Here is a 16,532-nt window from a genome sequence, read left to right on the forward strand (position 1 = left end):
CTGGCAAAGCAGCTGAGCAGTTGATGTTTGGTTACTTTCTACATATTCATGATAGGGAGTAAAGTAATCACAAAGACAGCCTTGAATAACAAAAAATTATGTAAGTAAAGGAATGAATAGAAGGGTAATAAGCAAGTAAAATACTTCATTATTTTCACAGTTAACTGTTGTGTCCCTCACCATCAAATGTGATGGTAATAAGGGTATCTGATAACCTGTAGCAGTTAATACACTGTGTACTTCTTTCATTCTCTTCTAGGGTATCATTGCTGAGTACAACAAAATCAATGGCATCAAGGAAGATGATGATACAGAAAAGTTTAAGGAAGCCATAGTGAAGTTTCACAAGCTGTTTGGGATGCCAGAAGAAGAAAAATTAGTGAACTACTACTCTTGCAGTTACTGGAAGGGGAAGGTTCCTCGTCAGGGCTGGGTGTATCTCAGCATTAATCACCTTTGCTTTTATTCTTTCCTAATGGGACGGGAAGGTATGTTTTACAGTGAAATGGTGGTTTGTGCATCTCAGAATTGTTAGGGAGCCTTCTGTAGTTTGTTACTTTTTGCATGCTGACGTATTAGGGATGCAAAGGCAATGCTGAGTGAAGAAGAAGCAAGGAACAGTCCCTTGGCTGTCCAAACTGCTTAATTGTGCACTTATTGCCGTATTTTCTTGCACGTCAGGAGAGGCTAAGTACCTCAACAATGTCAGTATTAAGTCTATCGTCCTTGAATGCAATGGGTTGTTTTTTTTAATGCACAAGATATTTTATGATTCTTGTCTAGTTGCTCAAGTATTTATCTGTTTTTAAGTGGGATTCTGTATTATGATTAAATTAAGGATGTCTCAAAGTACAGTGATAAATACAGTTTATTAAAATTAAAACAGTTTATTAAATTGCTTTAGTTGTTGAGTAGTGGGAAGCCTGTCTGATGTGTTCAAAACACGGTTCCTTACTTTCCCAGGAAGAGAACATCAGGAGTCTGGGCAAGTGCTGTGACAGTGAGAATTGTTAGCCCAGCTTTGTTGTGCTTGCATGTGGGCGTTCAGTACAGAAATAAATATTTAAACTCTTATCTACTGTTTGTCAGGCTGTACAGTTTGTTTATATCAGCTGTGTCATTTATGCTGTCCTTCTAACTTTTCATGATGCAAGAAAATTTCGAAATGCTTTTGAATATACTAACTTTTTTGGACGGTGTATTTTTGTTTGCTTTTGTTCAGCAAAGTTAGTTATCCGTTGGGTTGATATCACTCAACTTGAGAAGAATGCTACTCTGCTCTTCCCTGATATGATCAAAGTGAGCACCAGGTCCAGTGAACACTTCTTCTCAGTATTCCTTAATATCAGTGAGACATTTAAACTAATGGAACAGCTTGCCAATATAGCTATGCGACAGCTTTTGGACAACGAAGGGTTTGAACAAGACAGGTCATTGCCCAAACTGAAAAGGAAATCTCCCAAAAAAGTATCTGCACTGAAACGGTGAGTAGCACTGACCTTTAGTCATTTGCTTCTCCTCATTCGTTTTACTTACATCATTCTGTATAGAAGTTTTCTAATGACGCTGCTATGTAGTGTTATTCCAAAAGGGATGATTGATTCTAGATGGTGGCAAAAGGTGTGGAGTTATTTAGATATAATTAGTTGGTCTCCTGTTGAAATAGGAAGAGGAAAACAAATATGAAACATGGGAGAAATATTTGAGTCAGGTTCTCGTTTGTTCAGAAGCTCTTTTATGTATCACTTAATGCAGGCTGCATTAGATAATCTGTTGTAAAACCTCTTAAAGAAAACGTTTCTAACATTCATACTTGATCCTACAGCTGGAATTTAAAAACTCTGCTGGGTGGTGAATTCCATCTAGCACTTCTTCCTTATGTTGTATGTTGATCACGGTAGCGAACCATACAGAACTGCAATCAGTCTTTCCTTATTTTCTCATTATTTTGTGATATCTGATATGTACTTTATCTCTTAAATTTGTCTACTTTTTCTTTTGTAGTATAGACCTGTAATATATCAGTGTTCTCCACCAAATGTGCTAACAAGACTAAATCTTGAAATTATTAAGACTATAATCCTACAGACTCCATTGTATTAATAAATCAACCTCAGAGTAACATTTTTAGAATAATATTCTGTAGTCTCTTATTTAATAATCATATAATCATTTGGATTGGAAAAGATGTTTAAGATCATTGAGTCTGACTATCTTCCTAATGCTGAGCCATACCTCTAAGCACCACATCCCCACATCTCTTAAGGACCTGCAGGGGTGGTGACTCCACCACCTCCCTGGGCAGTCTGTTCCAATGCCTAACCACCTTTTCTCCGAGGAAAATTTTCCTTACACCCAATATCCAAACCACCCTCGATGCAACTTGCAGCTTGTTGCCTCATGTCCACTGGATTCATGACATACGCAGACAGAAAATAGGGCCAAGTGCCAAAAAATAGCTTAGTCCATTTCTTCTGAGAAGTCGGGGTTATTGTATCTGACTCGTTTGGAGTAGGTTTCTTTTTCTTATGTAGTCTTAGACTCTTCCAGCAACGGAGATTATACATCCCTTACAAGCAGACTGTTTCTACTATTTGCTGTATGCTCAGTGTTAGTAACTGAATTATGTTGTGGGAAATATGCAATAGCTTGTATAAAATATACATTAAAAAGTATTTCTTAGAACAAGAGACAGTTTTGTGGGTTTTTTTTTTTTATGGTGTGTTTTTTGTTTGCTTTAGAGATCTTGATGCCAGAGCAAAGAGTGAGAGATACCGTGCATTGTTCCGGCTTCCCAAGGATGAGAAACTAGATGGACACACAGACTGTACTCTGTGGACTCCATTCAACAAAATGCATATTTTGGGTCAGATGTTTGTGTCTACAAACTACATCTGCTTTACTAGTAAGGAAGAGAACTTGTGCAGCCTTATTATCCCTCTTCGAGAGGTAAATACTTGTAGATAAGTGGGGCAAAAGAATCAAGTAATATTGTATTGGAAATTGCATCATAGCTTTTTTCCTACTGTTGGAGAAAACCTCTTTTCATCTCATTAATTTCCTGTGAGCATACTATTCTGATGTGTTCTGTGTAATACGTAACGACTATATGTATCTTAGAACTAAGTTCCTACTAGTAAAATTGAGTGGGAGTTTTCCCTGTCAGTTTTCATGACCTTCAGGAATCCATCCTCTTGTGTAATTTGCACTCTGTTTTATGTGTCTGTGGTACACTTCTTGTGTCTCATAGAATGGGGTAAGAATTCCTTGGTAGATAAATAGGACTTTCTATTAAAAAAAAATTATCAGGTAAGACTTGCTTCTGTCAGATGTGAAAAGATTTGTAATACTAACAAGTTCAGTCATCTCTTAATATAGACAAACTTGAAGTCATTTATTGCTGTACTTGGAAAGCATTTGTAAATGTTTAACGAATTAGTGTAATGCTCTTTTTAAAGATAGTTGCTTTAAGTAGATTTTCAGTAAAAATAATGCAAGTTAGATGCAGTGGAAAAAAAATCACATTGGGAAGGTTTTATATAACTGACTTGCTCTGTGGGTTGATGGAGAAATGTGTAGTCTTGAGAATATTAGCAAAGCTTATCTAAACAAGGCTAGTTAGCTGAAGAACCAAAACAAATTGTATTTGTTTGGGAACCTTGAAGTACCTCTTCTCCATGGTGTGTTGTAATGACCTTGGTTATTTGAGAAGGCACATTTGATTATGGTTGCACTGTTTGGAGTTCTGGGGGAGCAGCAGTCCTCTGAGTAACAGGGAACACAGTCTGCATTTAACAGGGCCTCTTTTTCTGAAGTGTATTCAGCAACTGATTTGATAACCACAACTCAGCAGCAGCATGTGATTCAAAGCAGACTGAAAGCTTTAACAAATAGTTAAAGAAAGAAATGTTTCCTTCTGAAACAGGTAAGATCTCAGCACCAGCAAGGAGAACAGTAACATATGGTAGCAACAACCATTGGAATAATAAATCAGTATTCTTAACAACTGAAAGGGAAGCTTTCTGTATAATTAAAGCTTTGCCTCAGACTCAGTGTTCTGTGATGACCTGGAGCAGTTTTGACACAGAAGTCAATGGCAAAGTATTGATTCAGAAATGGTGACTGGAAGAGATTTTCAGTGGCTTACTGCACTGTTCCCTGCCCCAGGATGTATAGTCTCCAAGATCAGCACTTCACATACCTGCGTCTACTTGAATATACATAAGTGGGTTTTCAGCTGTCATTGTAGCAGACCTTATTACTATGATGTTTGACCTGTGCTTCTATAAATTCATTTGTGCTGATTACTCTCAATTAGCTTTTAAGTGGAGTGGAAATATAACGTAGGAAGAATTTCTAGCTCACTTTGTGTTAATGAAGGGCTGTAATTTGTTATTTGTTCACAAAAATAAACTGAAGCTGTCAGGGTAGAGAAGTGATTTAGGATCTGAGCTACACGTTGAAGCCTTTAAATCCATTTTTAAAGAAAGTATTGTGCAAAATGTTATCCTTGTAGCTAGAGAAACATTAATGTTATAGCACTGTTGTCTCACCTTTGATCCCTAGTTGGCAAAAAAAGAAGTGTGAGGAGACAAAAGAAAAAGTTGTGGTAAAGTGAAATGTGCCCTCTTTTATGGTCAGAAGAAATCAAAGTACTTTAAATTGTTTTCTGAGCTGCACAGACTTCGTTGGTTGATTTGTTTTTAAGGCTATTAACAATGCTGTTATGGATTCATCCACAGTGTGCAACTTATTCCTGAGATTTCTTGTTGAAAAAATGCTTTACCAGAAATTACCAGAGGGAATTTGTGCCATGTACTCAGTAGACCGTAGTGGATTGTAGCTTGTGTACTGTTTGCAGATTGGGATTCTGTTAGATTAATGACGAGCTCACCAGCAGCTGAAGGCCAAACAAGCTGACTTGTCAGAAGAGAGATGTTTTCATTTGTAAGGAAGGGCATGGGGTTAGTTTCTTTAAGCTGCAGGTTGCTCTGCATCATGAATGTGCAGTTGAAATAACAGTTGTTATCACAGTATGTAGTTATAACTTAATAGGAGTGTTCTTCAAGAAGAAGGGGGAAAACATTCGTGTATGTTAGTAATGAAAAAGTAAGCAAAATCTTCTTCTGATTCAGCCTATGCTTGTGCTGGGGACCGGGAGAAGGATTTCAAGGGTCCTACAGAAAGCTCATAGATCTGTAACCCACAGAAGAAATCTTATTGTGCTGCCTCTTTGAAGATGAAGCATGAGGAAAATAAATTAAGCAGGAAAAAAAGGAGTTTTGCTGGAGAATGTACAGATGCCGGTTGTAGGGGGATGGTAATCTTTGTCCTTAGGGTTCTGAGTCTTTTAGTCTGTATCCTGTTTTGCAGTAGAGGGATGCCAGTGACACAAGAGAGAGAAAGACATTGGGTTTATTGTACTTAAATGGTTTCTTAAAGTAAGCAGCTCATTTAATGAAGATCTTAAGGTGCAACTAACTGTTTCTCCCTAGGTGACAATAGTGGAAAAGGCAGATAGCTCCAGTGTGTTGCCCAGCCCGTTGTCAATCAGCACTAAAAACAGAATGACATTCCTGTTTGCCAACTTGAAAGACCGAGACTTTCTTGTACAGAGGATCTCAGATTTCCTGCAACAAACCACTTCAAAAATATACTTGGAAAAAAACATGTCTGGAAGCTATATCAGCTCTGATGATGAGGTATGTAGAGGAGAACGGAATAGCTGATTACAGGGAAGTTTTAACCGGTGCAGCAAGAGATGATTAAAGATGACTAAAACCTTATACTTTTTCTAAGGCCACACTTTTGGACACTGAAATCCTACCTTCTCTGTATTACTGCTTTTAGTTTCCCCTAGGCTGAACAATTAAAATGTTGTGAATGGAATAAACATGAGAGAATTCACCTCAGAAGCGGGAACTATTTTAGCTCCTGCTTTCACATTGCACAGTCACAGTAGTGTAGTTATCTGTTTAACTGGATATTGCTTGGACTTATCCTAGTCAAAATATAGTTGCGAAACTTCAGTATTTGGAAGAAAATAGCAGTTAATGTGAAACTTGTTATGTGGGTCTCTAACAGCTAGATCTGATACTTCCACTCCTCAGAAAACGATGTTTGAGATTGCACGTATATTCTTACTGAACTTCACAATGTTTGAATGAGCAAAATAACCCTTTTCTGGGCATCAGTGGCCCTGTTCTGCACTACTTCCCATTTTCCCATACAAAGTAAGTAATTCTCATAAGATGTAGTTAGATGATTTTTTTTCTCAGGCACTCTGAGTAGCAATGTTTCTGCTGAATTCTTAGCTTTTGTATGTGGAATTTAGGTGCATCATATCACAACCTTATCAAATCTTTTAAACCCAGAAAAGCTTAGCAAGCAGAAAAGACTTTGAGGTGGATCATGTTGGTTTTTAGTAGGCCGACCTCATGCTGCAATTCTGTACTAAGTTTTGCACTGATTAGCCCTACTGTGTTTGCCATATAAAACTTAAGTCAGCTTTTGACTGGCTTTATTAGTGGTAAGGTATGATTGCTGTATTGTTATATTCCTGAGCACGTGCGTGTATGTATATATTTTTCTTGCCTTTTGCCCTAGGTGAAATATTCTTTCTTTCTACCTACTGCATTGTAAAAACAGATGAGTAGCTACGATTGTTTTTATTGCAATTAGTAATATGTCTACATGCATAGACATGAGTGACCACTAATTTCAGTTCTAGGAGTATAGTGTGAACTGCAATATGTCATCTTACTGTAGTAGAAGTTTTCAAAGCTGTTTGAGTAGTCAGAAAGTTCTCTGTCTCCAAAATATTTCTCTTCCAAATGACAATCTGTGTTGTCTGTGCTGAATATTCTGTGAAATGACTTGCTTTCAAGTAAGGGCTTATATATATAATTTAAATTACAGACAAATTATTATAATTTGTCTGTATAAACATGTCTGGGTGTATATGTATGTACACACAAATGTATCTCTGAATCTCCAATTCTAAACAGCCAAGGAGCCAACTGGAGACTACTGTGACATTGACAGGAGACCAAGGGAGCTAGTGTAATCGACAGGGTGTACTTAAAGTTAACGCTACTTAATTCCATAGGATTTGAATACTCTTTTTTTGCAGGGGGTGGAGCTATTGAGGAAAGTGGAAACAGTTATTTTATACTGGTTTAAACTCTGCTGCTTTGTGCTTACTCTGAGATTTAATTTCTTCACTTTGAGTTAGCTTTTAGCATATAGAAACTGAAGTAAAAGAAAGTAAGAAGTCCAGTCTCGGGCTTAAACCCCATGCCTGTATTGTTTTTGACTGGTTTCTACAGGTGTTTACAAGATCAAGTAGTATTGTTTCTGCCAGCACTCATAAAAGCCTCAGCTCTGAGTCAGAAGGAGAACGACAGTTCAATCTCAATGGCAATGGCATTCCAACAGCAACTCAAGCTTTAATGACTATGTATCGACGAAGGTCACCTGAGGAGTTCAACCCCAAACTGGTAAAAATATCTTGGAGCCCTGTGCTTGTTTAAGAAAAGTTATGTTTGCTTTAGAATAAATGCTTTTGAGCCAGGAAAGCTTCATTCTGCCACAGTAAGGTCTCTAGAAGGAGCAGTATTTTTCACAAAAATATACACCTGCTCTACCAATACGAACTACTTTGCTACATAGAAAGCAGAGCTGGATGTAAATCAAGGACACTTTGCATGCCTTTTCTCAAGTGCAACTGCTTCAAAAGTATTCTTTTAACAGCAAGGTCTGAAAGGATAGAAATTAAGAAAAGTGAGAAGGCAGACCATTAATAAGTGAATTAGACTGTAACCAGGTTGTTAATTGCTTTCTTTGAGTTAGACCATGGCAGGCTTTTAGATCCTTGCATTTCAGAGGAACAGTAAGAAGGAGGAATGACATCTTCGTGTGTTTCTTTCATTGCTGTTAGGCTAAAGAGTTTTTGAAAGAACAGGCCTGGAAGATTCACTTTGCTGAATATGGCCAAGGAGTGTGTATGTATCGTACAGAGAAGACTAGAGATCTTGTACTGAAGGGCATTCCAGAAAGCATGAGAGGGGAGCTCTGGCTGCTGTTTTCAGGTAAGTATTTGTTCAGATTATGAGTGTGGGTTATAAGAAAAAGCATGAGAGAAGAGAGGATATTGAAGATATTTAAGAGCATAGTTAAAAAGAAAACAAAAATGTTTGGAGCAAGTAAGGCCATAATTGCTAACAGGCACCAGACTGGTTTAGGCAACAGTTCTGTTTAGACAAAAAAATAATCTTTTTTTCAAACAAGGCACAAATAATTAATGAAGAATATTAAAAAAGCAGAGTGTATACTCTGCTACCAGAAGCCAGTAATCTTGGGGCTTTCAGATGTTTAACAGTCATCTGCGGGCCTGCTTTGTATTTGTTATCGTTTCTGAATCCAGTTACGCTTCTGGCCTTCACAAGGAATTCCTAAATATAAACTTGTTGCTGTACCCCCATGTGGAAAATGGTGAGAAAATTTTCTCTGTCCATTCATGTTTCTTGTGCCATTGAATATTTTCTATATCTGTGTCCCCTTAAGCATTTCTTTTCAAAGTTTGCATGGAAACGAGTCTACGCATCAGGCTCTGTATGCCTTCTCTAGTTCTGCCTGTTACTGAGATAGTTTCATGTGTACCTTAAAACATTTACAATAGGAGCTCACCAGGAGCTTTGTATGATGGCATAGTTAAGCTTTTTTAAAATGTCTTTGTTAATAATGCCTAGTTTTGGACATCTTCACTTTACTAGTGGACACGAAAGGGATGTTTTCATAAAATACATACAAGAATGCACACATCTGTCCTGTTGAAGTCAACAGTGAAATCTCATAGCAGCCCTGTGAGAGTGTAGCAATGTCCCTAAGACTGGCTGAGTGCCCTGCCCAAAGTAACAGGTCATTTTCAGGAGGAGGAGTAAAGGTCAGGAGTTCCTCTGTTCTCCTTTTTGAAGGATGCAGCTGAGATGCTGTATTTTCCATGACCGAGCCCTCCTTAGGGCAAGTAGCTTTCTCAGACATGTTTTGAGTTTAGGATAATGAGCCCCACAGCCGGCTGTAGAGAGAGCTCATGATAGCATGTGGTGGCACAGCTTTTTTGTTGTTCGTGCTTCCCATTTCATCTTAAGTGAAAGAGGGGCTTGCTTTTTTTTTTTTCCCCTTCCTAGCCTTTGATATTAAAATGTCTAGAGGACAAAACAAGTAGAGCTACTTCGTCATCTCTGCATTATCCTTTTGTTTCTTAGATCACCTTTACCAAACTAACATTTCATATTTGCTTGTTGAATTTTAAAACTGATGTTCAAGATGAAAGGATAGCAGATGATGATCATCACGTTGGGATGTTTTATCTGCTAAGCCTTGTTTTTTCTTGTGGTTTTATTCTCCCACTCCCAGGAGCCATTAATGAAATGGCCACTCATCCTGGCTATTACGAGGACCTAGTGGAAAGATCAATGGGGAAGTATAATCTTGCTACAGAGGAAATAGAGAGGGATCTGCACCGCTCCCTCCCAGAACATCCTGCTTTCCAGAATGAGATGGGTATTGCTGCTCTAAGGAGAGTGTTGACAGCTTATGCTTTTAGAAATCCAAACATAGGATATTGTCAGGTAACTGAAATATCTTGGCACTCCTTCAGTCCGTGGAATTCCAGTTCTTTCCTTTTTTATTCATTTTTCTTCATTTGCACACACTCGAGTATTTGGAAGTTCACTGATAATGGTAAAATGCTGTGAGAAGTGTCAGTGCTGCAGAACTGTAGAGTAGATAGTAATCAAGCAGGAGACTTGAAATATTAATGACTCGGGATCTGAAATGACCAGCTAATTCTTAAAGACATAAACAGAGAAGAAAATTGCACTGAAGTGCTTCATTTCTTCAGACTAACAAAAGTCTAGTCAGAGGATCTAAGCAAACAATTCAGAGGTCATTATACAATGCTGTGATATTTGAAAAGGATGGAAACAGTGTGTAGAAAAAAGCTGTCAAGAGAACAGTTGAACATTGATAGTAAACAGCAGTGAGAGGCTTATGTTTCACTGTTAAGCTTTAGTTGTTGGTGACCAGCACTGCTACAAGTGCTTGCCTCAGCCCACTGATTCATGTTCTTGTACTGGCAGAAAGCCTGTAGGCTACCTCTACAAGCAGTACTAGATCAGCAGTCGTCATCTGTGCTCTAGGAGGCATTTTGTCTGTATTGGACTCAGATTCCCTAAGAATGCTTATTTAGAGACTTTTTTAGGCTCTTGATTATGCAAATAAACTTTTTTTTTTTTTAATATACATATATAGCTTCATAGTTTAGAACTAATTAACTTCTATCGTTTGTCTGAGGCTTTCTTAAGCTTTATTGTGAGCACTGGGAAAAGTCTGAGGTCTGCTGTGGGGTTTTACCTAATTTTCGAAGAGTAGCAAGTGCTTACCTGCCCACTTACTGTGCTAGAAATTAAGGAAATGGGTGTAGCAATTTATATTTGTCCTTCTTTTAGGCTATGAATATTGTCACTTCAGTACTTCTTCTTTACGCAAAAGAGGAGGAAGCTTTCTGGCTGCTGGTGGCTCTGTGTGAACGTATGCTACCTGACTACTATAACACAAGAGTTGTTGGTATGCTGTGATTTATTACTTTTTAAGTTTCAGTACACGGTGACCCAACTGGGTTGGTAACGAGAGCTATTTGTGGCATAGAAACTATTGTGAGTGCTCACAGCAAGGCAGCTTGCTCAGAGAGAATAGAAAGTTTCCTAAACTGTGCTGGTTATAAGCTTTTTCAACTACTTAGGATTATGAGGCATTCTAAGGAGGGCTTAAACAGAGAACATCTGAAAGATGTGGGAGGCTAAAACTGGAATTATAGAAGATCAGTCATCTAATAAGGGTGGAAATAAGAGCTCTGACAATTTACAGTGGAGTTCTTTGTGTCTCTTCTCTTCTGACTTGAAAGAGAAACGGTATCTGAAAGCTGTTACTGTTGGATGACAGTTTTCTTGTGTATGTGAAAATAAACAGCTCTTAGCTTAATCAGGGGAACTGTCTTTGTAACTCACAAATGCAGTCCTTTTTGAACTGCTTAAGATACTGATGTTATGACATAGATACAACCAAGGGTTCTCTTAGGATAAATCCAAATCCTCACAAGCAAGTCACCTTGGCTGCTTTCAATAAGTAATACTGAAAAATACTGTTCTGTTAGTAATGAATACTAAATTCCAGTGTAACTTCTGTAGGTCCTAGAGCTAATTCGACTCTTTATTAGCTCTTAGGAAATCTGTAATTAAATCAACAAGAACTTACTATGATCAAAGTGAATCTGTTTCACTGAAAGTGAGAAAGTGCATATAAGAAATATAAAAAATGTTCTTAATTTTTGTATCTGTTTATCTACAGAGAAGATCATTTTTTTTCCCTAAATGATGACGTGTTCAATTGCTCCCAAAGTAATGGACATTCAACCTTATTTTCAACAGGAGCACTGGTGGATCAGGGTGTCTTTGAAGAGTTGGCTCGTGACTACGTTCCTCAGCTTTATGACTGCATGCAGGACTTGGGTGTAATATCCACTATTTCACTGTCCTGGTTCCTCACTCTCTTCCTCAGTGTAATGCCTTTTGAGAGTGCTGTGGTGGTTGTGGATTGTTTCTTCTGTGAAGGAATAAAGGTGATATTTCAGTTAGCACTTGCTGTCCTCGATGCTAATGTTGACAAGCTGCTTAATTGCAAAGACGATGGAGAAGCCATGACAGTCTTGGGAAGGTATTTATTACAGAAAAACAAACATCTTCATTTCTCTTTTTGCTTCCTTTTCTGGTTTATATTCGGCTATGTTGAAGTTTAAACCAGTACACTAAAAGTAAGTCTTTTACATGCTTATAGTACTTTTTCACCCATGTACAGTGCTCTTTATATCATCTTACAATAATGTTGAGTGACTTAACAAAATGTAGGTTAATCTTTCAAGACATCCAAAGAAATTTTCCAAACCTGGTTATAAAAACTTGTTTCTATCGATTAGACAGAAATTACTTCAGCTTTTAGTTACTACTTTATAAATGCTTCTAAGAAAAAGCCTAGATAGCAAGGGAAATTGTTTTGTGAATAGACTAGAAAGAGGAATTAGGTAGGCTCTTAAATGAACGAGTTTAGAGGAGGCCAATAAATAGACTGGATTAAGTCGTTTAATGCAAACTAACACTGCTGTATGCAGTGGTCAATTTCCTGTCATTTGGTAGTACTGTTAGGATTTCAAGGTGCTGCTGAGACTTTGGATGTCTTCCTTAGTAAGTTTTGTGAGTATCATAGAATCAGAGAAGGGCTTGGGTTGGGAAGGACCTCAAAAATCATCTTGTTCCAGCACTCCTACCTTGGGCAAGGTTGATTGCCACTAACACAGGCACTATATCTGGTTGCCTGGGATCCCAGCCAACTTGGTCTTGAACACCTCTAGGGGTGAGGTATCTATACTGAATTTCTTTGGAATTAGGGAAGAATGTGATTGTCTTTCCTCTGAATTAAAAGCCCCACTGTTTACTGAGGATGTAAGCATTGTGCAGCTGCTATGTAGAAGACATTCACAGCAACTGCACCTAGGGGAATGACAAGTCATTTAAAGCCCATTGCAGCAAGGTTGGGCAATAGTAGATGGGGATATGTAGACTGGAGGATGCTGACCCTGGTTCCAGAGGTATTCAAAGTGTTGTTCTTAATTTTGCGTACTTAAACAGCCAGAAAGACCAAATCAGTTCAGTGAGCCATGTATGAACTGTGACTAGCTACATTTGAGCTCTTTCTTGATAAGGGTGATGTATTCAGAGACCTACCATAGCTCTGAGAAAAAGCAATGGCAGGGACTAGGATTTGGCAAGGTACTGATATTTCATTTAATTAATCTATTTGTTCCCCTTATTTTATTAGCCCTAAGGTGGGAGTACAGTTGAATCTCAGGTTTCTCATTTCTTTTTTTCACCAGGTATTTGGACAGTGTAACCAATAAGGACAGCACTCTTCCACCCATTCCTCACCTTCACTCACTGCTCAGTGATGATGTAGAGCCTTATCCTGAGGTGGATATCTTCAGATTGATCAGATCTTCCTATGAGGTAGGATAGGATTTCTTAACGGGGACTTGTCAGTGCACTTTAGTTCTGCTTTACTGTATAGTTTGGCTTAGCTTGGAGCTGGAAGTAAAAGAAATATTCTCTCACCTCAGAAAACCAAAATAGTCAGATGGGAAGAAGCTAGTCTGTCTTTTTTGTTGTTGTTATTTTAAACCTGTTGCAGCTGTTGTGTACAGAAGCATGCAGCATCACAGGAGAGCTGCTTGCAATCAAAAAGCTGAGTCAATATTTCACAAGACCTTTCCATTTGCAGTCAAACTTTGCTCCTTTTAAGTTATCAGCTGGTGCTGGTTAGTGATAGTAGAGAAGTTAGTGTCCCCTGTTCACAAAGCTAAAATATTTTCAAGTGAAGGGAATTGATGCCAAGTAATACCTGTAAAGCACAGAAGAAAGCTTACAGAAAAGCTAAAACTTGCACAACAGTTTTGTTGTTCTTAAATTAAAAATATATATCCATCAGTTAAAATATCCCTGTTGATTACACTGATGTATTATTTTTGATGAAAATTAAAGAGTAACTTTAAGGAGAGTAATTAAAGGAGTAATTCTCCTTAGTTTCCATGTTTTTTCTTCTGGTGGCATGGCGAGTGAACTAGTGCTTTAACTCAAGGTGTAAGTTCCTATTAGCAGTGTGACAGCTGTTTCAGAGTTGCTTCCTGTGCCCCTAAACCCTCCATGTTTTAATAACATGGTTTCTATTTAATAGGGAGTAAGTGATCCTTAGCTGTGGCATATTCTGTGTTGCATATTCTGTGCTGAACGACAAATAGAATCAAGTTTGATGTGTAATTCTCATTTGCACGATGTTGTAACAGGAAGAAGGGTATTTTTGTGAAATTGTTCCCTTAGTATTTTATATTTTATTTCCTTGTCATGGAGGCCTCTTGTTTTGTCTTAACTGCATTGAGACGAGTAACTTGACTCCATGCAGAGCCAGTCTGTCTGGTGCTCTCATGCAGTACAGAACCTTGTTGTTCTGTACAGATAAGTAATGCTGTACTCCTATATGATTAGGAATAAATAAATAGAAAAGCATGGGGAGTGAAGAACTGTGACAGAAACAGTAAACAGGTGCAAAAAGAGGATTAGTCCCAGGAAGGGTTGTTGGTTGATTTAATTGTTAAGACACCCAACAATCCCATAGTTAACCACTGAGAGGGGGGAAAAAAAATCAAGACATCTGTTATGTAATGACTGCTACATTCATTACTTAGCTGGGTGCAGCAGGGGCTGGGAGCTCACTGTTAGCTTTGTTACAAGTAAGAGTGTAAGAACAAACAAGTGTATCTTTACTGTTTTCAGAATATTAGCTGTGATCCTTCACCAAATAGAATTTCTTAAGTGCATTAAAGGAATGCCATACACAGTCAGTACACAAACTATCCTTTTTCTCTCTTTTTTTTTAAAATTTTATTTCTTTTTAATTTTCACTTAAGAAATTTGGAAGTATCCGAGCAGATTTGATTGAACAAATGAGATTCAAACAAAGGCTGAAAGTTATCCAAACCCTTGAAGACACTACAAAGCGCAACGTGGTAAGTACTGCAATGATGCTCTTTACGGAGGTTAAAGTCCACCCGTTTCTGAAATTAAATGTAGCTTTTTGTGAGGCATGGATTCCAGATGTGTAACAGCTGTTAATGTTATGTTTCAAAAGGTACGAACTATTGTGACAGAGACCTCTTTCACTATTGATGAATTGGAGGAGCTGTATGCTCTTTTCAAGGTAAAGCTGAAGTGATGATAAGATCATGTGCCTGAAGGAAAAGCAAATGTTTGTGTGTGATACAGGCTTGGGTTGTTTACTAAAGGCAAGGCTGTGTCTGTGAGTTTTCTATCAGGTATCTTAATGCAAACTTGAGTTAGCTGCTGGATTAATGAATATACAAAAGAAAATTAACAGTCATAGAATCACCAAGGTTGGAAAAGACCTAAAAGATCATCCAGTCCAACCGTTCACCTATTACTAATAGCTCCCACTAAACCATGTCCTTCAACACAACATCCAGTCTTTCCTTGAACACCCCCAGAGTTGGTGACTCCACCACCTCCCTGGGCAGGTCCATTCCAGTGCCTGACCACCCTTTCTGAGAAGTAATACTTCCTAATGTCCAGCCAATTTTTAAAAGCCAATGGAAGAAGTAATATAATATGCAGTTTGTTTGTAGAAAAAATGAGTACACATAAACATAGCTTATATTATCTAAAGTTAACATGGAGGGGCTTTTGATCGGTCTTCATAAACTCATTTCTCTATACCTGATCTTTAGATTTGAACACAAAAATAATCTTCATTAATGTTCTCATATCGCAATGTAATATGTAGAAATATAGTGTCACAAAGTGATGTCTTAGTTAAGTGTACAGCGACATGCAGGTTTAATTAAAACACTGTAGCTTCATTTCCATTTGCAGTGCCCTGAAACAAGATACTTTAATCTTCTGGTTTGTTGTAAAAGAGATTTTGTGATATCCCATAATGTATTTATTTCCTTTCAATTTCCCATCTGTAATAGCAGGGCCTAAATCCTAAATCCTGCAGTGCTGCCTTTCAGTCTACTATGGAAGCAGGAATACTAAGACAGTCCAATCTGGTAGATCACTGTGCAGCGCTAAGACTTCTTATACCCTAAAATTACAGATTCTATGGGACTCTCCCCCTCTTTCTGATTCCTTGATAGGGATAGATAGATATCATTTTGTGCTGGACTAAGGAGAAATCTGTTTTGTAGATTTGCAAGGGCTAGGTAGGTGGAAATATATCTGTATCTAAACTACACTTGTGTAGTTTAAAGAGTGTGTTTAAAAGTTTTGCTCTTTTATCATCGTTAACTGATGAGTTGTTTACAGAGGTGATGACAGTCACAACATTTGCCTTGTATTCAGGCAGAACATCTGACCAGCTGCTACTGGGGAGGAAACAGCAATGCTATTGACCGTCATGATCCCAGCCTGCCTTATCTGGAGCAGTACCGTATTGATTTTGAGCAGTTCAAGGGGATGTTTGCTCTCCTCTTTCCATGGGCATGTGGAACTCATTCAGATGTATTAGCTGCACGCTTATTCAGACTTCTCGATGAAAATGGAGACTTGCTCATCAACTTCCGTGAATTCGTGTCTGGGCTAAGTAAGGAGAATTCACAGCACTCATAAAGTAATCTGTCTAAAACAGTTTGTTTCTAAAGGAGATCCACTCTGTCACAAACATAGATGTTTTATCAGCTATCAGATAATGAGTTTGAGTTTGGTGTATGCTGATTTGTGGAAGTCATTTTTTGTTTTAAGAGCTCTTCAAGCTACTGCTCGGTTAATTTAATTATGCTGATTGCAGTGGTACCCACAGGGGTTTAGGTTGGTGTCAGTAGGTGCATTTACACTAGGCATTTTTATATCACA

At 38.0% G+C, this 16,532-nt stretch overlaps 1 protein-coding gene across 1 annotated transcript in view; it reads left to right on the forward strand.

Moving 5' to 3' along the window:
* TBC1D9 (TBC1 domain family member 9) overlaps positions 1-16,532 on the forward strand; it is a 41,660-nt gene that overhangs the window by 16,986 nt on the left and 8,142 nt on the right. The window contains exons 4-16 of the mRNA XM_072334110.1: positions 260-488; positions 1,223-1,484; positions 2,742-2,949; positions 5,496-5,702; positions 7,329-7,499; positions 7,940-8,090; positions 9,418-9,632; positions 10,512-10,629; positions 11,490-11,775; positions 12,989-13,118; positions 14,573-14,671; positions 14,794-14,862; positions 16,023-16,263. Coding sequence (XP_072190211.1) covers positions 260-488; positions 1,223-1,484; positions 2,742-2,949; positions 5,496-5,702; positions 7,329-7,499; positions 7,940-8,090; positions 9,418-9,632; positions 10,512-10,629; positions 11,490-11,775; positions 12,989-13,118; positions 14,573-14,671; positions 14,794-14,862; positions 16,023-16,263 — 2,386 coding nt within the window. The remainder of the gene's footprint in view (positions 1-259; positions 489-1,222; positions 1,485-2,741; positions 2,950-5,495; positions 5,703-7,328; positions 7,500-7,939; positions 8,091-9,417; positions 9,633-10,511; positions 10,630-11,489; positions 11,776-12,988; positions 13,119-14,572; positions 14,672-14,793; positions 14,863-16,022; positions 16,264-16,532) is intronic.

Source organism: Excalfactoria chinensis, chromosome 4, assembly GCF_039878825.1.
Source record: "Excalfactoria chinensis isolate bCotChi1 chromosome 4, bCotChi1.hap2, whole genome shotgun sequence".
NCBI classification, from domain to species: Eukaryota; Metazoa; Chordata; class Aves; order Galliformes; family Phasianidae; genus Excalfactoria; species Excalfactoria chinensis.